Below are 25242 nucleotides of genomic sequence, written 5' to 3'. Positions count from 1 at the left end.
TCCTGGCTAATCTACTGATAGATTGCAATTGCTAATGTCATTTAAACTCTAAATGAGCTTACTTGATTTTCCGCCATCACTCGTCGTTACTGCGCGAACTTCCGCGAACTTCAGGCGTGTGCATGTGATTGTAACGGGCGCGAGGGTGGCGTGTGCCCGATCTGTGATTGACAGTCAGATCTCACACCCCCTGCGCTGATTGGACCCGATGATCCGGGAGCTGTGGATTTTTGCAAAACAAATAACACGCTCCAGGTGGAGTTAGAAGCTTGGGTTTTTTCTAAAACCACTTTATTTATGTTGTTCTGTCGGATTATAGTGTCGATTTCACTGAATATGATCAAAAAACGTTGCCGACGGCAGTTTTAATACTAACACATACTATTCTATATCTTGCTATATGTACTGTGCTGGACTAACTGGGACTAGTCACAGCACTTGCATATTGTTGCCCTATTGTTGGTTTGACTGCTTCTATTGCTTTCCTCATTGTAAGTCACTTTGGATAAAAGCATCAGGCTAAATGATTAGAAGTAAATGTATGATCTACAACCATGAAAAAGTTTGTTTTTGTCGATCAAAAATGCTTTTAGTTGCTATTCCCTCAAGAAAGTCTTTCTAATAATTAAAAATTTTAATAAAATAAATCAAAATATTGAATTATTTTAGGCTATAATGTTACCTGACTTTTAATTTTAAAGGCCCACTGAAGTAACTTGAAACGCGCAGCATCATTCAATGTGTTGATGTAATTTCCACTGAAACAGGAAGACAGGGCGGGGCATATCGATAAGCTCCTCCCCTTTAAAAATAGCCAACAGCTTGGCCAGAGCCGTTGACCAGCAGTTTCCTAATCTCTACAGTTTCTCCTCATAATCTCCCTCATATCGTTTTAAAATACAGCATTCTGTGCAGACTTCAAATGTGTTTGATACGTTTTCTGGTCTGAGCGACTCGATCACATGATCCGCTCTGTGTGTCGTGTCTCTGGACCGGAGCTGCGGCGGTTCGAGTGACATAACGTGAAACCAGACTTCATCCACCCCGATGGAAAGCATACTGTCTAAAATGTGTGAACAAGTGATTGGGTTCAGCTTTAGATTCTAGAGAGCATTTGATTGGACAGAAAATCTATATAATTGTAAGACAGTACAAAATTAGGGGTCTTAGCGCTAAATTTGGACTTATGAATGTGAAATTTTGCCAAAAGAATTAATAAATTTATAATGAAGTACCTCTTATCTCTAGTTTGACTTTCATAAAAGCAAAACACAACATTCTTCCATAATAAGGCAAAGTCTTTATAAATATGGTCAATTATGAATCTGCTGAAATTTTGCCAAAATGTTCTGGTGTGTGAGCAATACCAAAAGAGATGCAAAACAGTTTCTGGGTGATCTTCACAAAAATAACATTTTGTATTGATGTCTCTTTTAAATTTAACCATGTAATGATTATTGGACAGAAAATCTGATGAGAAGCTGAAGTGCAGAGTGATGTCATCAAAATAATTGATCCATATTGGCGGAAGTGAGAGACTGTATTTTTTTTTTTTTTTTTGAATGCTTATATCTTATTTTTTTTGGCATTGTTTTGGAGCACACTAGCTTATAGATAACAGTAAGGCTAACATATTCATAGTAAAAGCCAAAAAACTTTAATGGAGACTTTAATATTATCAAGGTTTCTTGCACCATAAACAACATTTTAAATTTAGTTACATTACCATTTCAATCGTTTTTTTACATCAGAACTGGTAGCACTTATTGTTCTTAAACTTATGTCAAAACCATGATGATTTTTGAATAACTAATTATATTGAATCGTCAACAACAGTAAAGCAAGGACAATCCTGTTTTTCCTGACGTGGCCCCTTTAAGTGACGCTGTTGTACCTCCGGCCAGCAGGAGGCGCTGATCGCACATGCGCAGATGGAGTTTCACACGCAGAATGAGACGCGGTTTCCCTTTCAAACCACCGCGGTTTGTTTTGACACGCTGGGTTTGTTATCAGTCTCTAGAGTGGAAACCACGACAACAGAACTAACAAACAGGTAATCCCCCTTTAACTCATTTTAACAGATAAATAAAACCAGCAAATCAGCTTTAAACCGCTTGATGTAGTTTAGACAAAACAAAACTCATGTTCGTTATTAAAGGTAACGTTACACATACATATAATACATACATCTATCATAGAGATTTGAGGAATAACCTGGCCAAATTACGTGGCTAGATACACGCTATTTTGACGTATATTTAATATCTATGTTTTCTTCAGCTATCTATCAGGATCTGAAGAGTAAAGGAGAATTTATTTTCTTCTGGTCTTCTGTATAACGTTACTATCAGGTGGATTTACTGATAATATACTGATTACTTATTTTATTTAGTTGATTATATTCATTCTTCAAGTGGCTTAATTTATTGCAGTGAAAGTTGACACATTCTGCACGTTGTTCTGCACACGTTCATTTAATTATACAATATATTTGAGTCCTACATTATAATTTTTCACACCCACTGTTTAGTTACTGTACCTTTAAGACAGTGTTGGGTGTAATTAATTACTGTAATTTTAGTAACTTTAAGATTTGTGTATGTTAATCGTCTTGGGTGCAATTACATTACTATTACTATAAATAGCAGCAAGTGTTTTGCAATACAATATGGACACAATAAGTACATTATTTTTTGATGCAAGTACACAGTAGTTAAAGACACCTAATACAAAGTGTGATCAATATTTTTCCCTAATACTTTTAAAACATTTGAACCATTATTCATAATACATGTATATTGAAATCAATAGAAAATTAACTGTACTTTTATAATATAATAAAAAATATGTTTAAATATCAACATAAAGTGTTTACAAATTAAATATATTTGTATGTTTATATTTAGAAAAAGTGTGCTTAAGTGTGTTAACAGACAATCAAGTGGCCTTTTATTACATTAATACCATCTCCATATGGTTTTTAAGATATGAAGTCAAGAAAAATCCTCTTTTTTTCCTGTTGATGTCTTTTTCTCTTGCACACAATTCTGTCGTAGTTCATAAATCTTTTCTACAGCTTTGATGTTTCCATCGCTTGTCTTGATTTAGGTTGCGTGATGCTGGAACCAGCTCAGATCCGCCGGAGAGGCGCTCAGGACTTTGAAGGTTTCTACGATCATGTCTGTTCGGCTCAAGGATCGGCCCCTGTCCGCGCGGTGAAGGCCAGCCTGAGTCGAGGGATGTTAGACTTCAACCCGGATCACATCAGTCTAGCGGACTGGAAGCCCGTACTGTCAGCCCTGGCCATCAACAAACACCTCCAGCATGTGTCCATCAAGAGCTGTCACCTCACCAGCACTGGAGCTCAAAGTCAGTGAACAGACAACCACACAATATACACTGAAGGCACAATGAGTGTCTGTTGCACATGTGTTATAGTGTTTACAAAAAATATCTATTGGAAATATATTAAACTGTACTGCACATATTATGTACAGGCCAGCACAAGTTATTATTTAATTAAAGGGATAGTTCACCCCAAAAGGAAAATTCTGTCAGTAATTATTAATTCTCATGTTGTTCCAACCCCGTCACACACACACACACACACACACACACACACATGACCAGCGTTGGCCAATAGTGAGCCTGCGTGTGACGTACAACACAGAAGCGCTGCGCTGTTACACTATGCGAACTCACTCGAGGCCCACAGAGAAGGAAATGAATAGTTGAATAAAGTCGTTATTTTTGTTTGTTTTTTGCGCACAAAAAGTATTCTCGTCGCTTGATAAACTTAAGATTGAGCCACTGTAGTCACTCGGACTATTTTTAAGATGTCTTTAATAACTTTTCTGGGCCGGCAAGTTTCAATCCCTTAGAAGCCTATGGAGGAGTGATCCAGCTCTCAGATTTAATCAGAAATATCTTCATTTGTGTTCCGAAGATGAACGAAAGTCTTACGGGGTTGGAACAACATGAGGGAGAGTAATTACTGACAGAATTTTCATTTTGGGGTGAACTAACCCTTTAAATTGCAACGTAACTTGTTAAATAGAAATGTTTTCCTTGAGGAAGCTGCCCTGGATCCTCAAAACTCTTGTTACGATTGAGTGTCTTTTCTTCTCAGGTTCTTACAAGGCCCATAATAAGAAGAAGACTCCTGTGATTCATTCCAGGAATATGACGCTTCAGTTGTGTAAGGCTGTGCAGAAGTGCCTGTGTGAGTCGAGCAGCCTGAAGACGCTTCATCTGCACGGGTTGCCACTGAGAGAGAGGGACCTCACAGCTCTCACCAAGGTGCAGCTATTATTTTTGTTTTATCTTATTATTACTTAAAGGTACACTATAGCCCTATTCGGATGGGGTTAGTTTAACATGGAGATGAGGGGTAAAGTAATTATTACCAGAGCTTCTCAGTGATTTTTGGCCCGTCCGAATGTGCCGTCTCGGTTATCATTACGGACAGTGTCAGTAAAGATTACGGCGACTTTTACCTGCTGTAAAAAGGTCCAGAAAAATGACCTCAGATAACACTAATCCAGCGCGAATAGACCCGCTGTAAATATGTACGTAAATATTCCATCATTTCCTGTTTAAAAGTAGTTTTCCGCAGTTTTTTTAAGTATGGAGACACTGGAAAAAGCATTCAGTTGCATTCTAGATGCTGGGAAAAGTCTGTGGCAAACTCAAGTGTTTCCCACACACCATTCAGATCAGAAGGAAGATCGAAAGCACTTGTTAGAGGCACGAAACTTCTTTTAGCGTTAGGTAAGTGCCTATTACCAACACAATCCAATCTTAATTTAATTAATACATCTTTTGACCGGACCTAACTGTTATATATATATATAAATATAGGTTATATGTGTTTGCGCACGTGATATCAGGAAGCAACGTAATACACACATGATGACAGGAGAGTGACGCCGATGCGCAAATCGAGTTACCCCTCCCACTTCTGCTAGTTTTACTGAGATATCTTATCCCATGCGAATTATATTACAGACGTCCTGTGGTAAAATTACATTACTCCATCTACCCTTGTAAAGTTAATCCCGTCCGAATAGGGTTTATGTAACTTTTGGCCCTCTAGTGGTTAAAAACAAAAACGCATGAATTTTTGCGGAAGAACATTGTGCGGATGAATATGATTCTCCTACTCCTCATAAAACATTCACTACTAGACTTAAGAGATTTAACCAGTTTAGATGGAAAGAGCCTCAAACTGACGAGCTGAAGACGTTACTGTAGCTTTAGCCGTTAATACACGCCGTACTTCCTTTAAAATAAACTCCAGCACAACAACTATAATGAGATGAACTTCACTACAGATCATGCTTTACAGTGAACTCTGTTAGAGAGATACATATGACACTTTATCTGTTCAATAAAACACCCTACTCTCCTGTTGAGTTATAAAAACGCCATTATCTTTTACAACATTTCAAACCTGCAGTTCTCCATCTCCGAAAAGCCAAGCCGATGTTGATTCTTGTTTTATTACGAGCTCTGTCTCGTTCTCTTTTCTCCAGCAGACTCTCCTCTGTTCAGCCAGTGGTGGAGGAAGTACTGAATCTCAGTACTTAAGTAAAAGTACAAATAACCAGAGACATATTTACTTCAGTAAAAGTAGAAGTACCACAATGACAAACCTACTTAAGTAAAAAGTACCTGATTTTAAATGTACTTTAAGTATTAAAAGTAAAAGTACTTGCATAACAATTTATTCTCTTAATTTCTATATTCTAATGATTAATGATTCAACCTTATACTCATATAATGATGTTCAATATGATGGAAAAGCAGTTATATTTCAAGTTTTTGTCACCATTTCTGAACAAGCTTGCAATTAGGCAATATACACATCAAGCTTACTATATACGGTATATATATATATATATATAAACACACATATTATGTTAAAACGCTGTATATGACGGCGTTTGGCTGTAAACGCGATTCATTTATGGCGTAATTCTGAACCTCTTGGCTTGCCATATTAATCCTAACCAAACGTATAATACACACGCACCCCACATCACTACTAAACCTACCAATGCGTTTCCTATGCATGTAAAAACTAATTTCCGCGTATAAATTGCACGATAAACACACTGCGTGCTATAGAGACGCATTTAGTGTGACCGGGTTGATATATCTATGGCAACCAAACTTCACTGGTGAGACAGAAACGTGCGATGAACGGACGGTCAGGATGACGTTTTGGCAGGGAAAAACTGATCATAAAAATTTAATGAAAATGTAACAAAACGTTGTAGAAATGTAGTGGAGTAGAAAGTATAATAATTGCTGCAAAATGTAACAAAGTAAAAGTAAAAAGTATGCACTATTGATTCTACTTAAGTAAAGTACAGATACGTGAAAAATGTACTTAAGTAAAGTAACAAAGTATTTGTACTTCGTTACATTCCACCACTGTGTTCAGCGTTTGTTATAAACAGGTGATTCTCCAGAGCTTGGAGACTAACACACACACACACACACACACACACACACACACACACACACACACACTGCAGCAGTACGATCCGACAGGTGTAAAATAGTCCCGATATAAACACTTATTATAGGTGTACCGGAGTGATTCAGGATAAGACAAAAACACGGGTTGGAAAATGGATTTCTGGTTTACTCGCATTTTGTCATTTTTATACATTTTGAACAAAAAAAGTTACGGACTGCAGCTTTAATTTAATGTTGTCTGAAAGCATGTTCAAATAACGTTTTAATTTCTGTTTAGGGTTTAGCGAAGAGTGCGTCATTGGAGCATCTCTCTTTAGCACACTGTCCGATCGCAGATCAAGGTTTGGAAGGTGAGTTGAAGTTTTCATTCTGACATTTCACTTTGACTGTCTTGTGGAAATAAGGATTTATGCCACTCACAGTGTTGGGTAAGCTAACTTTAAAAAAAATGGGTCCGTTACTGATTACAATTTACATGATAAAAATTTTTGTTGGTTACATGATTTTTTTTATCACATTGCATTGAATAGTATAGTATTGTAACCATATTGATAAAAAATACAAAGAGCATTCAATCTTACATAACACCAGGATTTCCCAGACTGTGAGTTTAATAATTAAATCATACACATTTAAAATCAAAATAATAATTTTTAAATAATAAAAGAATATAATAAAAATGGGTTTGAAAGACAGAAATACAGGGTTAAATGACTGAGTGATAATTCAAATAATAATTAATCAGGAGATTATTTGATATGCAGTGTTGAGAAAATATTAAAAGTGAAATGATTTCTGTAAACCCAGCGGTTTGTGGCCTCTCGATTGTAGTTAAGGCCTCTGACTTTAGGCTGGTCTGTGTGTGCAATTTCACAAAACTAGATGACTTTCTGAATGTACATAAACAATATGCTTTTATTTTTTACATTTTAAAACATGAAAAAAAAGAATTGGGGAGAATCAATAAATTATGAATTGTGTGATTGTGCCATTGTGTGAATAATATGTAATCATGCAATCAATAAAAAAGTAACCATAGTCTGATTACAAGTATTATAAACTGTAATATAATCTAATTGCAAGTGCTTAATATGTGTAATCTGATTACATAATCCATATTACATGAAATCAGTTACTGCTACTCAGCACTGGTCACTCATATGCGAGAAGTTTTTGTACACATGCAAACATTGTGTTTATATGTATTGAATTGTTATTAATGCAGAAAATATTTTTGTTGTTATATTGTCCTTTAATCAGTCATTTGTCAGAGTGTGAAATATTCATCATCGATTAAGACCGTGGATTTCACTTCCTGTAACATTACCTGGCAGGGAGCGGAGCATATGGCGAACATCATAAAGGTACAAGTCCACATTTATTAGTATAATCAATTTCTCTGGAAGCGGATTCGTGAGTTTCACCTGTCGTTTAGCACCAGGCAGTGAGGCGGCACAGTGTGGTGTGGGTGGAGACGCTGCGCTACAGGAGGGCTGAGTTTGAGGCCATGAAAGGACTACGCAGAGTTACTCTCAACGACAACATTCTGATCGGAGACAGAGGAGTAATGGCACTCGCCCGTGAGCTTACAGAGGACCTGTGGGTCAAAGGTTTGAGAGGTCACTCTTCAACACACAGGCTAGAGTTGTCAGAAGTACCAACTTCGGTACCAAGTCGTACTGAAACTTTAAAAATGTGACGATACCAGCATTTCCCTCTAGCATTATGAGCGCTGTTGAACAGATTCTCAAACACCTCTGATTGGCCTTTGTGTCGATGCGCTCACATGTATGTCTCTGATTGGCCATTGTGTCGATGCGCTCACATGTATGTCTCTGATTGGCCATTGTGTCGATGCGCTCACATGTATGTCTCTGATTGGCCATTGTGTCGATGCGCTCACATGTATGTCTCTGATTGGCCATTGTGTCGATGCGCTCACATGTATGTCTCTGATTGGCCATTGTGTCGATGCGCTCACATGTATGTCTCTGATTGGCCTTTGCGTTCACGCGCTCATCATATATGTCTCTGATTGGCCATTGTGTCGATGCGCTCACATGTATGTCTCTGATTGGCCATTGGGTTCACGCGCTCAACATATATGTCTCTGATTGGCTCAGAACGCTTTAAAAACATGTTGTCTTTGACGCTCTTCATCGAGCGCTTACACAGATACACACGGGAGCGTTTGAAAGCGCCGATATATCAGGGATCCGTATGATCTGTATATTAGATAGACGCCAGCTTTTAAACGCTCCCGTGTGTATCTTTGTAAGTGCTTGGTGAAGAGCGTCGAAGATGTCATTGTTGATCATTGCAGCCAATCACATGCTGTATACATATATCTGTTGAGCGCGTGAACACAATGGCCAATCAGAGACATATATGTTGAGCGCGTGAACACAATGGCCAATCAGAGACATATATGTTGAGCGCGTGAACACAATGGCCAATCAGAGACATATATGTTGAGCGCGTGAACACAATGGCCAATCAGAGGTGTTTAAGAATCCATTCAACAGCGCTCAAAATGCTTGAGGGAAATGCTCGCTATCATCACATTTTTAAATTTCAGTACCGACTCTAACACGGGCATGTACGGTATATTTGACTAGCACACATAGACCCACATTTCCACCTTCTGTTCCTCTAGCGGTGGACCTGCAGCGCTGTGGGATCTCGAACGAAGGAGCGCAAGATCTAGAGAAGATGCTTCAGTCCAATTCCACTCTGTGTGTGCTTGACATCAGGAGAAACCCACTCATCGGTAACTCATCCAAAACTTTGCGGTTGGGGTCAGGAAGATTTTTTAATGTTTTTGAAAGAAGTCTCTTCTGCTCACCAAGGCTGCATTTATTTGAATTAAAAATACAGTAATATTGTGAAATATTATTACAATTTGAAATAACTGCTTTCTTTTTGAATATATTTAAAAATGTAATTTGACTATGCTGGAAAAGCTGAATTTTCAGCATCATTACTCCAGTCTTCGGTGTCACAAGATCGTTCAGATTATTATCAATGTTGAAAACAGTCGCACTGCTTAAAAGTTCACCCATAAATTAAAATTTGCTGTTAATTTACTCACCCTCAGGCCATCCAAGATGGTGCCTTTTTTTCTTCAGTAGAACAGTAAAGAAGATTTATGCTGAAACAGTGATCCTTGGTGATACATATAATGCTGAAGTCTGTATAATGCAATGCTCTGAACATTTGTCTACATTAACCTAATAAAGAAACGAAAAGAAATGGCTGCAACAGAAGTATAGGCTGTGTAAATAAAAAACGACACGACTCGGATTCGGATAATCTGTCGATCGGCTGGGGTCTAGATTTGAGGCCTGTGCGGGGCTTTATGGAAAAGCCCTTTCACTCTCACAAGAATTTCACTCTCAAAAGGTTGTAGGAATCCTTAAATGAATAATGTAAAAACATTCAACTGTTTCTGCCACAATACCATGGTTACAGTTAGTGTTACATTAAATCCATAGTCAATGTTGGTGATTTGTGGATTGAAAAGCCTTCTATAACTTGTTCGTTCATGGCACAATGTTTCTCCTGGTTTCCACATCAGCTCTATTTGATCTGATATGGTTTATAAGAGAGAATTCTGCACTGAATTTGAGTTCCTGACTGGTCAATAAAAATCCCATGGATTTAATGTTGGCTTTAATATTCTAATGTATAAAATGATCACAGTTCCTCAAGAAGAGGATGTTTGGCCAGCACTTGCACTCTGAGACAACGTGTTCAAACTCCAAATCATGTTCACATTACTTTGTCAACTCTTTCCTTTTCTTTTAGATAATAATGTGGTGAAAGCTGTGCTCAAAAAAGTTCTCATGAACGCCAAAAGCCATGATTCACAGGTCTGAAAACTTTTGCAAATGTTTTAGATGATTAGATATTACATGAATCTGTTGTTTCTTGATTAAAATGTAATGAATATCTTTAAAGGTGATGATACACAGGGCAACATTTTGAGCAATGTTGCTGGGCAATCTTGCCGAGCGATTGTTGCTTGGGCACTTTCCCATTGAAAATGGGCAATAAATTTCTATCTGGATAGTTTAGGTCGGTCGTGGGCCCTGTGTCTCACGTGGTTGCCCGTTGACGGCAACATTGCCCAGCAACATTGCTCAAAAAGTTGCCCTGTGTATCATCACCCTAACAGTCAGTTGATCACATGTGCCGTCCTCATTGTCAGTGTGTTGTGTGTTCCAGTATCTGTGGCTTAAACCTTCTTCTCCTAAAGACACTCTTGATCAGTCACGGCAGTTGAGGAGGAGGAACGCAGGGAAAGCTACTTATCGAATCGGTATTTGAGTTACTTGGCTAGTTTTTTCTAGCAGTGAGATGTTTAGTCTGTTTGACTGGACTGTTCACCATCATTCTCCGCAGGATCTCGCCGGTCCTCAGTAAACTCTGTGTGGAGGCCTCCTCGGCCTGGGTCAGTGGGGTACGTCCCATGGCGCACTGCTGCACGGGCGGGCTTACAGAGGTAAGCACATGATAAGTGATATCAGTCTCAGGATCGGTTTCAGACAGGACAGGACCTGGGGCCTCGTTTATAACCGTTGCGTCGCACAAAATGTGCCCTGAAAGAGCCGTACGCCACTTCCCACGCATAAGTTGTGATTTATAAAAACAAACATGACAGGAAAATCTGCGCACCTGCATGCAAACTCTGACCCATGCGTACCGGTACAAACAATTTGGAGACGGAGCGGTTTGGCGACACCGATGGTGAGCTGAGGGACTGACAATAATAGTTAAAGGAGAACTCCGGAGCAAAATGAACCTTTGGTCTAATAACACATTGGTACCTAGTCAACCGTTCTCTGAGATTTGTTTTCATGATTATCAAATGTAAAGAGTTTTATCTCTAAAAACTGTTTAGCGTATAACACTAGTATATAGGGCATAGAGTAATGAAAAATAAAAATCGCTAGTTAATACCACTAACAAGGTATTAACTTCTTATTAAACGGTCTGTACACTTACAAAGTTCTCAATGCTTCGGTTTGCATGTAAGGACCCTCATTATGTTACTGTGTTCGTGTGGGGCTATTTTGAGCCTTGTTAGTGGTATTAACTAGCGATTTTTATTTTTCATTACTCTATGCCCTATATACTAGTGTTATACGCTAAACAGTTTTTAGAGATAAAACTCTTTACATTCGATAATCATGAAAACAAATCTCAGAGAACGGTTGACTAGGTAACAATGTGTTATTAGACCAAAGGTTCATTTTGCGCCGGATTTGTCCTTTAATAACAGTTTAAATAAATAAAATAATGATTTAAACTATGTTTGACATCTGATATACACACTTAGATTAAATATGCCATTCTTATTAAGCACTTAAATGACATGAAATCAACATTGTTGCCTCATAGAATTCAGATCTGCTTTTCCATTCAAGTCAATAAGATACATGAACGTGTCTCTCTTTGTCGATCTATAAAGAGGTGCGTCACAGGCTGACGGGATGCCAGACCAGAGTTTTCAAGTAAGGGCTGATTTATTGCTTTATGTTTATGTAAATGATGTTTTTGCATTGACTTTATTCATTTAGCAGGCACTTTTATCCAAAGGGACTTACTAATTGCTGATTTGTTGCTCTGTAGTTGTTGTTATTGTTAATGTGGTTGTCATGATGGTTTTGTTCATCAGAGCGCCACCTCTGTGAGGGTAACGGTGGAGACTGAGTCCGAGTCCGAGGAGGGGGATGATGCACATGTACCGAGTCCTCAGGAGAAAATCACAAGCTTCCAGTTCAGAAGACTACAGACAGAGAACAGCCGATTACAGGTAACACAGTCTGTGCGATTGATGTGTGTCATGAGTGTATTGCAGGAGGAGGCTTGGTAAGACAGCGAGGAAAACAAAATGTCATTTTAATTATGAGAGACTATTCAGAGAGGTGACGTGAATATACACTACCAGTCAAAAGTTTGAAATAATTATGAGTTTCTGAAAGTTAAAGTTTTGAAAGTCTCGTGTGCTCACTAAGGCTGCATTTGTATGAAGAAAAACACAGTAAAACAGTATTTTAAAAAATATTTAGGGCCCAAGCCTTGAAAAGGCGAAGGCCCTATTGTTTTCCTTAGGATTATTATTATTATTATTAGGGCCCAAGCCTTGAAAAGGCGAAGGCCCTATTGTTTTCCTTAGGATTATTATTAGGGCCCAAGCCTTGAAAAGGCGAAGGCCCTATTGTTTTCCTTAGGATTATTATTAGGGCCCAAGCCTTGAAAAGGCGAAGGCCCTATTGTTTTCCTTAGGATTATTATTATTATTATTATTATTATTATTATTTTATCGACTATTCGGGCACTTTTGGGGCTCTTAACGTGCACGAAAACTCTTGAAACTTTGCACACTGGTCAGAACCCGCGGCCATCAGGGCCGGGCTGAAGCTGGTACCCGGGCGTGGCAGGGGGGCTCGACAGCGCCCCCTGGAACGGGGTCCGAAAACTTGGTCCATAAATCAAACACGCTTCCATGTAATAATATGAAACTCGGTACACATATAGATCTCATCGGTTCATATATCCTTTGTACTTTTACTTTTTACCCCAGCCCAACAGGAAGTCGGCTATTATGGTTTGTTTGGAAGCGTATGCCCCTGGAATTCGATATACTCCTCCTAGAGAATTCAACCAATCGCAACGAAACTCGGTCAGCATGATGTCAAGACATTGAGGATGAAAAATTGCCAGGGGATTTTTCATATCTCGAACGGTTTGGCCGTGACGAGGAAACAAATTTATGGCGAATAATGGAAACAGGAAGTGTGTTATAACTTCTGCATACATTAACTGATCTTGATGAAACTTCAACAGTGTGTTCGCTGTAAGAAGCCGATCACATGGATGTGACTATTGTGAGTCAAAGTTATAGCGCCACCAACTGGCAGCAGGAAGTGTGTCACTTTCAAAATGCTTTGAAATCACCCTCTTATTTTTACCCGATTTGCTTCAAACTTGATGTGTATAATGTAGACACTCGCCAGATGTAGACCTGTGAAAGGATTATTGATATCTTAGATACTGTTGCCATGGCAACGAATCAAACTTTAATATTCTTTTTGGATGCTTTTGAGACTCTTAGCATGCCTGAAATTGCTTAAAATTGCATGAAACTCGACAGACAGATCACATTTATTAGCCAGTAGACATGTGCAAAGTTTCAGAAACGGGCGTGGTGCAGGGGCTCAGTAGCGCCACCTTTTGTGACAAAAGTGGGTGGGGGGGGGGGGGTTACTTTCATCTACAGTTACAAAACTTTTTCAACTTGATGAAAATACATTAAAGATGCTAAATTGTGAACGGATATTGAATATCTCAAACGGTTTTGCTATGGCGAGGGATTATGTCAAAAAGAGAATCAGGAAATGTTTCATATCTTTCTAAAATGTAATTATACACCATTTATTTTTCTATAAAATTATACTAATATTAGAACTAAACCCATTGTATTCCTTTTTTTCAATTTAAGATTTATGTTTAAGTTTAAAAACAGCCAGAATGGTTGTTTAGCCAAAAAAATAAAAAAATAAAAATCATTCACAGTGCTTTACTGCCCTCTTGTGTTCAAAATCAGGTAGGCCAATTGTATTAAATTGTAGGGATGCTACTATGGGAATATTTTCCCACCGTGATCCCCGCTGGGGGCTTTAAAGTCGCTAACTTGAAAGCGGAAGTAACGGACGTCTCCACAAGACGTGCAGCCGTGAGCATTTTCGTTTCATTTTAAAAGAAGCCCCATTTCGGGGGCGGATTTCTTGAATGTATTTTACAAAATCACAATGTTGTGTTTGATTGCGAGCATCCAAAAATTAGTAAACACTTTGCAGTTTGAATGATCTTCTTGAATAAAATGACGGAGTAGCCAATGTTTCCACTGTTCGATCGCGGACGTCCACACGGACATTGATAATGGTGGCGCGTGCAGAGCGCTCGAGGGAATTCCTATGGAAGTAGGAATGAACTAAAAAACGTTCACTCTGTTCTGCTCGCTCATCGTCATGGACGCGCAGCGTTATGAATGCCCGTGTGATGCAGCATAACACAGCAGAGAGAGACGCTCACTCTCAACTCGTGATTAATGAAATTTGACTCCGGTTGCTGATCTTTGCTGCAACTTTCGTTCAGCTCACAATTTAGTAAGCAAACCCGTTCAGGTTTTAATTGTAGTGACTAAATGATTTTATTAAACACACACACACACACACACACACAAACACACACATCAAATTGACGGTGGGGGGCAATGGTATATTTAAATCTGCAAATTGTAATATATGCAGGGCACCCCGGTCCAGTCTTATTAAATGTATGCTTCATCTTTCATTTTTAATTTGTAAATTTGATCAATAAATTCAATTATTTAGAATGATAAGACACTATATGGCTTTTACCCTAGGTAGGGCTGATCAAATTAAATCGTTTACACTGAAAAATAACAATGCATTAAATAATGTTATGAGATTGTTTTAAATATAAGTCAATTAAAAATCGTTGGGAAGAATGATACTTTTAAACATAACACTAAACCGTCATTAGGTGTCGCCAGGCGACCGTCTTAATGAGCGAGTCATTGATTCATTCGTTCAAACAATTCGTTCGAACGGTTGAGTCATTATGGATTGGTCATTGAATCTTTGAGTCAACCGATTCGTTCAAAATGCTGAATCATTCAGTAATGAGAACGCGTTGCTGTGAGATGCTCGATGGTTCTGCTGTGATCTTTGTTTAACTATTTTCGCTGCTGAAACAGAAAAAAGTCAATATTGCATCTAAAATGTAAGTGATTTGACTTGTGTGTTTGTGTGTGTGTGTGTGTGTGATTGTGTCTGTTACAGTGATTGTTTAACCCTTGTTAAAGTTTAGGCCTTGTCTTTTTGGATATATATCTTTTTATATAAAAAAATAGGCATACAACCCATATATTTTAAATGTATTGTTTGCTTTAAATTACATTAAGATTTGTATCATATGTTTGGTAATTGAACCTGAATGAATTTTAAATGAATGTGCTATATATCAGATCATATATTTGTTTTCCTTAACATTTAAACTAACACTAACTTTATTCTCATCTGAATGATAGATTATTTATTTCTGTATATAATAAAAACACATTTGATTTTTCTTTTTTAATCAATGTAGAATGTGTAACTGAAAAAATAAACAGATTAGGGCTCTGTTCGAGAACAAGAAATGAAAACCAATGCAATATGCTGAATGTCCAAAAGATTTTTTTTTGCTTTTAAACTACGTGTATGTGTGTGTGTGTGTGTGTGTGTGCGTGTGTGTGTGTAAGAGATTTTGGTTGGGTGACATTTGTAGTTTACAGTTTGACAAAAGCACAATGTTGTGTTTTATTGCGATTGTACACAAATATAAGTAAACACTTTGCAGTTTGAATAATGTCCTGTATGAACAAAAGGACGGAGTATGTTTTTATGTCTACATTGTTCAATCACGTCTCTCACACACACACACACACACACACACACACACACACACACACACACACACACACACACACACACACACACACACACACACACACACAAACAATTTTTTTCTAATCAGATCAGGCAAGTAATATTCTGTCTTGGCACACTTCATATAACTTTCAATCTTGTGTACTTATTTCATGTGTCCATTAAGTCCATGAGACCGTAGGGTGTCTCATTTTTCATTTTAGGATTCAGAAGTTTGCTCACGCATATGATATGTGCCCTCAATGCACACTTTTGCAGAGCCCACACCAATGCAAGCTCTACAGCACACATCTTCTCAACAGTCAAAGCGGGGTTAAGTTATTACCCGTCATGCACAGTAACCCTTAAGGCACCAGGGTGGCGGTGCCACCGGCTTGTTTATATATATATATATATATATATATATATATATATATATATATATATATATATAAATATAGCTGCGAGCAGCGATGAAGGGCCAAAGCCGGCGGCACCGCCACTCCGGTGCCTTTAGGTTACTAAAGGCACCGGGGTTGCGGTGCCACCGGCTTGGGCCCGTAATCGCTGCTCGCAGCTATATTTATATATATATATATATATATATATATATATATATATATATTTATTATTATTATTATTATTATTATTATTATTATTATTTTATCGACTATTCGGGCACTTTTGGGGCTCTTAACGTGCACGAAAACTCTTGAAACTTTGCACACTGGTCAGAACCCGTGGCCATCAGGGCCGGGCTGAAGCTGGTACCCGGGTGTGGCAGGGGGGCTCGACAGCGCCCCCTGGAACGGGGTCCGAAAACTTGGTCCATAAATCAAACACGCTTGCATGTAATAATATGAAACTCGGTACACATATAGATCTCATCGATTTATATATCCTTTGTACTTTTACTTTTTACCCCAGCCCAACAGGAAGTCGGCTATTATGGTTTGTTTGGAAGCGTATGCCCCTGGAATTCGATATACTCCTCCTAGAGAATTCAACCAATCGCAACGAAACTCGGTCAGCATGATGTCAAGACATTGAGGATGAAAAATTGCCAGGGGATTTCTGATATCTCGAACGGTTTGGCCGTGGCGAGGAAACGAATTTATGGCGAATAAAGGAAACAGGAAGTGTGTTATAACTTCTGCATACATTAACTGATCTTGATGAAACTTCAACAGTGTGTTCGCTGTAAGAGGCCGATCACATGGATGTGACTATTGTGAGTCAAAGTTATATCGCCACCAACTGGCAGCAGGAAGTGTGTCACTTTCAAAATGCTTTGAAATCACCCTCTTATTTTTACCCGATTTGCTTCAAACTTGATGTGTATAATGTAGACACTCGCCAGATGTAGACCTGTGAAAGGATTATTGATATCTTAGATACTGTTGCCATGGCAACGCATCAAACTTTAATATTCTTTTTGGATGCTTTTGAGACTCTTAGCATGCCTGAAATTGCTTAAAATTGCATGAAACTCGACAGACAGATCACATTTATTAGCCAGTAGACATGTGCAAAGTTTCAGAAACGGGCGTGGTGCAGGGGCTCAGTAGCGCCACCTTTTGTGACAAAAGTGGGTGGGGGGGGGGTTACTTTCATCTACAGTTACAAAACTTTTTCAACTTGATGAAAATACATTAAAGATGCTAAATTGTGAACGGATATTGAATATCTCAAACGGTTTTGCTATGGCGAGGGATTATGTCAAAAAGAGAATCAGGAAATGTCTCATATCTTTCTAAAATGTAATTATACACCATTTATTTTTCTATAAAATTATACTAATATTAGAACTAAACCCATTGTATTCCTTTTTTTCAATTTAAGATTTATGTTTAAGTTTAAAAACAGCCAGAATGGTTGTTTAGCCAAAAAAATAAAAAAATAAAAATCATTCACAGTGCTTTACTGCCCTCTTGTGTTCAAAATCAGGTAGGCCAATTGTATTAAATTGTAGGGATGCTACTATGGGAATATTTTCCCACCGTGACTCCGCTGGGGGCTTTAAAGTCGCTAACTTGAAAGCGAAAGTAACGGACGTCTCCACAAGACGTGCAGCTGTGAGCATTTTCGTTTCATTTTAAAAGAAGCCCCATTTCGGGGGCGGATTTCTTGAATGTATTTTACAAAATCACAATGTTGTGTTTGATTGCGAGTATCCAAAAATAAGTAAACACTTTGCAGTTTGAATGATCTTCTTGAATAAAATGACGGAGTAGCCAATGTTTCCACTGTTCGATCGCGGACGTCCACACGGACATTGATAATGGTGGTGCGTGCAGAGCGCTCGAGGGAATTCCAATGGAAGTAGGAATGAACTAAAAAACGTTCACTCTGTTCTGCTCGCTCATCGTCGTGGACGCGCAGCGTTATGAATGCCCGTGTGATGCAGCATAACACAGCAGAGAGAGACGCTCACTCTCAACTCGTGATTAATGAAATTTGACTCCGGTTGCTGATCTTTGCTGCAACTTTCGTTCAGCTCACAATTTAGTAAGCAAACCCGTTCAGGTTTTAATTGTAGTGACTAAATGATTTTATTAAACACACACACACACACACACACACACAAACACACACATCAAATTGACGGTGGGGGGCAATGGTATATTTAAATCTGCAAATTGTAATATATGCAGGGCACCCCGGTCCAGTCTTATTAAATGTATGCTTCATCTTTCATTTTTAATTTGTAAATTTGATCAATAAATTCAATTATTTAGAATGATAAGACACTATATGGCTTTTACCCTAGGTAGGGCTGATCAAATTAAATCGTTTACACTGAAAAATAACAATGCATTAAATAATGTTATGAGATTGTTTTAAATATAAGTGAATTAAAAATCGTTGGGAAGAATGATACTTTTAAACATAACACTAAACCGTCATTAGGTGTCGCCAGGCGACCGTCTTAATGAGCGAGTCATTGATTCATTCGTTCAAACAATTCGTTCGAACGGTTGAGTCATTCATGAATGAGACAGATTATGGATTGGTCATTGAATCTTTGAGTCAACCGATTCGTTCAAAATGCTGAATCATTCAGTAATGAGAACGCGTTGCTGTGAGATGCTCGATGGTTCTGCTGTGATCTTTGTTGAACTATTTTCGCTGCTGAAACAGAAAAAAGTCAATATTGCATCTAAAATGTAAGTGATTTGACTTGTGTGTTTGTGTGTGTGTGTGTGTGATTGCGTCTGTTACAGTGATTGTTTAACCCTTGTTAAAGTTTAGGCCTTGTCTTTTTGGATATATATCTTTTTAAATAAAAAAATAGGCATACAACCCATATATTTTAAATGTATTGTTTGCTTTAAATTACATTAAGATTTGTATGTTTGGTAATTGAACCTGAATGAATTTTAAATGAATGTGCTATATATCAGATCATATATTTGTTTTCCTTAACATTTAAACTAACACTAACTTTATTCTCATCTGAATGATAGATTATTTATTTCTGTATATAATAAAACCACATTTGATTTTTCTTTTTTAATCAATGTAGAATGTGTAACTGAAAAAATAAACAGATTAGGGCTCTGTTCGAGAACAAGAAATGAAAACCAATGCAATATGCTGAATGTCCAAAAGATTTTTTTTTGCTTTTAAACTACGTGTATGTGTGTGTGTGTGTGTGTGCGCGTGTGTGTGTGTAAGAGATTTTGGTTGGGTGACATTTGTAGTTTACAGTTTGACAAAAGCACAATGTTGTGTTTTATTGCGATTGTACACAAATATAAGTAAACAGTTTGCAGTTTGAATAATGTCCTGTATGAACAAAAGGACGGAGTATGTTTTTATGTCTACATTGTTCAATCACGTCTCTCACACACACACACACACACACACACACACACACACACACACACACACACACACACACACACACACACACACACACAAAAACAATTTTTTCTAATCAGATCAGGCAAGTAATATTCTGTCTTGGCACACTTCATATAACTTTCAATCTTGTGTACTTATTTCATGTGTCCATTAAGTCCATGAGACCGTAGGGTGTCTCATTTTTCATTTTAGGATTCAGAAGTTTGCTCACGCATATGATATGTGCCCTCAATGCACACTTTTGCAGAGCCCACACCAATGCAAGCTCTACAGCACACATCTTCTCAACAGTCAAAGCGGGGTTAAGTTATTACCCGTCATGCACAGTAACCCTTAAGGCACCAGGGTGGCGGTGCCACCGGCTTGTTATATATATATATATATATATATATATATATATATATATATAAATATAGCTGCGAGCAGCGATGAAGGGCCAAAGCCGGCGGCACCGCCACTCTGGTGCCTTTAGGTTACTAAAGGCACCGGGGTTGCGGTGCCACCGGCTTGGGCCCGTAATCGCTGCTCGCAGCTATATTTATTATTATTATTATTATTATTATTATTATTATTATTATTATTATTTTATCGACTATTCGGGCACTTTTGGGGCTCTTAACGTGCACGAAAACTCTTGAAACTTTGCACACTGGTCAGAACCCGCGGCCATCAGGGCCGGGCTGAAGCTGGTACCCGGGCGTGGCAGGGGGGCTCGACAGCGCCCCCTGGAACGGGGTCCGAAAACTTGGTCCATAAATCAAACACGCTTCCATGTAATAATATGAAACTCGGTACACATATAGATCTCATCGGTTCATATATCCTTTGTACTTTTACTTTTTACCCCAGCCCAACAGGAAGTCGGCTATTATGGTTTGTTTGGAAGCGTATGCCCCTGGAATTCGATATACTCCTCCTAGAGAATTCAACCAATCGCAAGGAAACTCGGTCAGCATGATGTCAAGACATTGAGGATGAAAAATTGCCAGGGGATTTTTGATATCTCGAACGGTTTGGCCGTGGCGAGGAAACAAATTTATGGCGAATAATGGAAACAGGAAGTGTGTTATAACTTCTGCATACATTAACTGATCTTGATGAAACTTCAACAGTATGTTCGCTGTAAGAGGCCGATCACATGGATGTGACTATTGTGAGTCAAAGTTATAGCGCCACCAACTGGCAGCAGGAAGTGCAAGTTCTGACGTTCAAACAAATCCTGTTAAGTTTTCTGATTGGTATTTTTCTTTATTTTTTATCAATTATTTATTGTTCTGACAGCAGCTCACTTTATTTTTAAAAAGCATATATTATTTGGCAGATGTAAAGCATACATGTGTATGTTTTTGGTTAGTCTATTTTTTTGCACTGGACTTTTTTTCACGGTGAATTTGCACTGTCAGTTCTGTTTTTTAATAAAGGATTGGAAATTAATGCTTTTTTTTATTATCCGATTCATCGATTAATCGTAAAAATAATCGACAGATTAATCGATTATTAAAATAATCGTTAGTTGCAGCCCTACTAACTTTATTCTCATCTGAATTATAAAGAATTTATTTCTGTATAAAATAAAAAATCCCGAATAATCCAGACCAACCAGAGCGCACTATTTCTACAACATCATCAGTGCTGAAGCGAAACTACCAGAGCCGTTCGGCAGATAGCAAGCAGATATTTTGTGTCACGTCGTGCACAATAACCCTAAAGGCACCAGGGTGGCGGTGCCACCGGCTTTATATATATATATATATATATATATATATAAATATAGCTGCGAGCAGCGATGAAGGGCCCAAGCCGGCGGCACCGCCACCCTGGTGCCTTTAGGTAACTAAAGGCACCGGGGTTGCGGTGCCACCGGCTTGGGCCCGTAATCGCTGCTCGCAGCTATATTTTATTATTGCAATTTAAAAGAACTGTTTTCTATCTGAATATATTTTTAAGAAATGTATTCCTGTGATCAAAGCTGAATTTTCAGCATCATTACTCCAGTCTCATGTTCCTTTTGAAATTATTCTAATATGCCGATTTCTTGATCATTTGTTATCAATTATTAATGGTGCTAATATATTAATAATGCTTATCAATATGGAAAACACGAAATGTTGGAAAGAGGGACACATTCTTCGATGAATATAAAGTTAAAAAAGAACAGTGCTTATTTGAAATATAAATCTTTTTGAAATAGTCATAATATAAATGTCTTTACTGTCACTTTTAAACAATTTAATGTCTGAGGAAAGTAATAATTTCTTTAAAAAAATATATATATTACCGACCCCAAATTTTTGAATAGTGGTGTGTATCACGGTTTCCATAAAAATATGAAGCAGCATAACTGTTTTCAACATTGATAATAATAATGTTTCTCGAGCATCAAATCCTCATATTAGAATGATTTCTGAAGGATCATGTGACACTGAAGACTGGAGTAATGATGCTGAAAATACAGCTTTGATCATATATTCACATAGAAAACAGTTGTAATAATATTTCACAATATTACTGTTTTACAGTATTTTTGATAAAACTTTGGTGAGCGGAAGATACTTCTTTCAAAAACATAAAAAAACTTAATTATTCCCAAAACTTTGACCGGTAGTGTACAGTATGAGCCACTAGTGGCCCTTTAGAAAATAAACTCTGAAGACTGTTTATTTAATTTGTCCAGTAACATTTTTCAACAGTGTATACTTTTCCCTACATTTTTTAAGTCGTATCTCATGTTTCATCTCAAGCTATGCACTCACACTGTTGGTAAACAAATACACAAATTTAAGAAAAATAAATAAAAACAAAGCTAAATTGTTCGGTGTGGTGGGTAATGGCTTATGATCATGTCCTTCTGTTTAGATTTAGTCATAAATATGTAATAATCATGTAATAGTTAGTATTTTTATGATTAACTCATAGTTTGAAGACAGAAAGTCTGGGACAATATAATAATAGTAAAAATAATCCAATTAATGAAAGTAGCAATGATAGTGATGATAAAGTTTTCCAAACAGTTTTATTGTGGTCTTAATATAACAAAAAGAAAAAAGAAAATGCCCAAAAAGTGTACTATATGTACAGTGGCACTTGGTGTATATATTATATCTAATGTAAAGACATTCTTACATTTTTAAGCATGGCTTTAAAGGGGTCATATAATGGTACATGCACTTTTACAAGTTGATTGTACTGAAATGTGTGTTGGCAGTGTCTGTACACAAACATCATATAATGATAAAAATCCATCCAGTGGTTTTGTTTTAATCTCCTTATAATATGTTTTCCCCTGCCTCAAATCAAGCCGTTCGATTTTGTGACGTAAATAAAACGGACGCCCCTCCCACGATTGTTGATTGACAGCCGCGACAGCCGCGTTTCAACACAGACCCGCCCTCGCTAGCTGTCAATCATAGTCTGCGCGGACCGGCGCGGTCATTGTTGATATGCTGGAGCACTGTCTATGAGCAGAATGGCGTCTAAGCGATTGTGGTGTTCTGTTCTTGGGTGTAATAACGAACACAGCAGTCATTTTAATGGTTATTGTGTTACAAACGGTGTATGCCAGAGCCGGCTCTGGTGACACATAGAACAGAGAGGCGGAGTCAGCAAAGCTCATGATCATTTAAAGTCATATGCACTGAAACGGCGTGCTGAAAACAGAGCTGTTTTTGACCAGGTAAAATAAGTGTTTTCTTGCAATACTAATGAGAATTTTTAATTAAAGTATATTACAAACTTTTAATTTAGACCCTAAAGAATCATATTAGCTTGTACAAAAATGGCATTATATGACCCCTTTAATATACAGTTAGATATTGTGGTGCCACTGTACACATGAAGTATAATGTGGTGCACTTCCTCCGCTCACCCACAGGTGGAGCTAGAAGAGTGTCGGCTGAGGCTGGCAGAGGAGAGGAACACCAGACTGAAGACCAACTCTCGCCTGGTGGAGGTACAAGTATTTCCAGTCATTCTGTTGGCAAAATGAATAGTAACATTTCAGAAAGTAATGTTCATTATGTCTCTTCCTGTAGCTGGAACTGGAGAATGAGCGTTTGCGCAGTCTGAATCAATCCCTGTCTGAAGCCCATCTCAACGCCTCTGTTCTAGATGATGAACATGTGCTGGAAAGCATCGAATCCTCCTTCCACAAATTCCACGCCTTCCTGGACCTGCTGAAAGATGCCGGGTTTGTCTGATCCGTTACCAGATATCTAATATATCTGAAATTTTTACATCTACTGTATGAATTTTGTGCCTTTTTTCTTCAGAAGTCGTGATGCCTTTCTAATCTTTTAAGATTTAGTTGGGATTAATTGAGAACTTCTTCCTGTTAGGCTTGGCCGGTTTGCGTCTATGGCTGGAATTGACCAATCAGACTTCGGGCTTCTTGGGCATCCTCAGCTCTCCTCAACAGAGCGGACACACATCAGCCGAGAGAACCAGAGAAACGAGGAGAGGAGGGAGACTTCAGCCGTGACACATTCAAAAATTATTTAATAAAAAATGAACATTTATTTACTACCATTCAAAAGTTTGGGGTCAGTAAGATTTTGTATGTGTCCGCAGTAAAAAGAAAGGTTTTGAACAGCTCACTGTAGCTGTTGTTGCTTCCGGCCGCCGGCAGTCAAAAATAGTCGATCTCCGAATGCAACGTAACAAGGAGGAGAGTAAAGATGGAAAGCTTCTAAAAGTTCCATATAAATTCACGGATAATTTGTTGTTTTGTCGTTAGTGAAAAATAATATTGACATTGTATTTTAAAAAGGGATATGGAGGATATCCTCATATGGAGTCAGTTCATTCGCATTCGGAGATCGACTATTAATTCGACTATCATTTATTTTTACTGTATTTCTGATCAAATAAATGCAGCCTTGGTGAGCAGAAGAGACTTCTTTCAAAAACATAAACATTTTTATTCCGATTGGGAAGTCCTAACAAATAAGCGGAGTAATAAAAAAAAAATCATTAATCTCACTTACACCAAACTTTTGAATGATAGTGTATTTATTGTTTTATTTATATCATTATTATTATTTCTCGAATCTCCACACAGATGGCAGACGTCCCTCGACCTGAATCAAAGACTCACTCAGAACCTCCTGCTATCGCTGAAGACATTCCCCAGCCTCATTCCCAACCCGAAGTGCCTCTAACTCCAGTCGGCTTGTGTCGTTCCTCCCAAACGTTACAGGAGCCTCTTGAGTTTGAGGCCCCGGAGCAGAGCCGGATGTCCTCGGACCCCTCGAGCCGTCAGAGGGCCAGCGGAGGCTCTCGCTCAGCAAGTTCAGTCAGTCTTCAGTCCAAAGGCTCACGGTCCTCTCGGGCGAACGGGTCCGTGTGCTCGGATCGGTCTCTGTCGGGTGCTGCTGGATTGGTTGGGTTCTAG

At 38.2% G+C, this 25242-nt stretch overlaps 1 protein-coding gene across 1 annotated transcript; it reads left to right on the top strand.

The window, feature by feature from the left end:
• The first annotated feature begins 1784 nt into the window (after positions 1-1784).
• On the top strand, positions 1785-25242 carry cep78 (centrosomal protein 78). The gene is made up of 16 exons (XM_056246494.1): positions 1785-2053; positions 3109-3369; positions 4130-4299; positions 6764-6836; positions 7747-7850; positions 7922-8096; positions 9143-9256; positions 10294-10358; positions 10714-10807; positions 10891-10990; positions 11960-12002; positions 12167-12304; positions 23725-23802; positions 23885-24039; positions 24188-24326; positions 24910-25242. Exons 2-16 carry the CDS (start codon positions 3117-3119, stop codon positions 25240-25242), a joined length of 2034 nt encoding a protein of 677 aa, XP_056102469.1. The 5' UTR covers positions 1785-2053; positions 3109-3116.

Source organism: Rhinichthys klamathensis, unplaced genomic scaffold, assembly GCF_029890125.1.
Source record: "Rhinichthys klamathensis goyatoka isolate OS25496 unplaced genomic scaffold, OSU_Roscu_1.1 h1tg000040l_1, whole genome shotgun sequence".
NCBI lineage: Eukaryota > Metazoa > Chordata > Actinopteri > Cypriniformes > Leuciscidae > Rhinichthys > Rhinichthys klamathensis.
The sequence above is the reverse complement of the archived record's forward strand: the minus strand, read 5'-3'. Positions and strand labels throughout refer to the sequence as shown.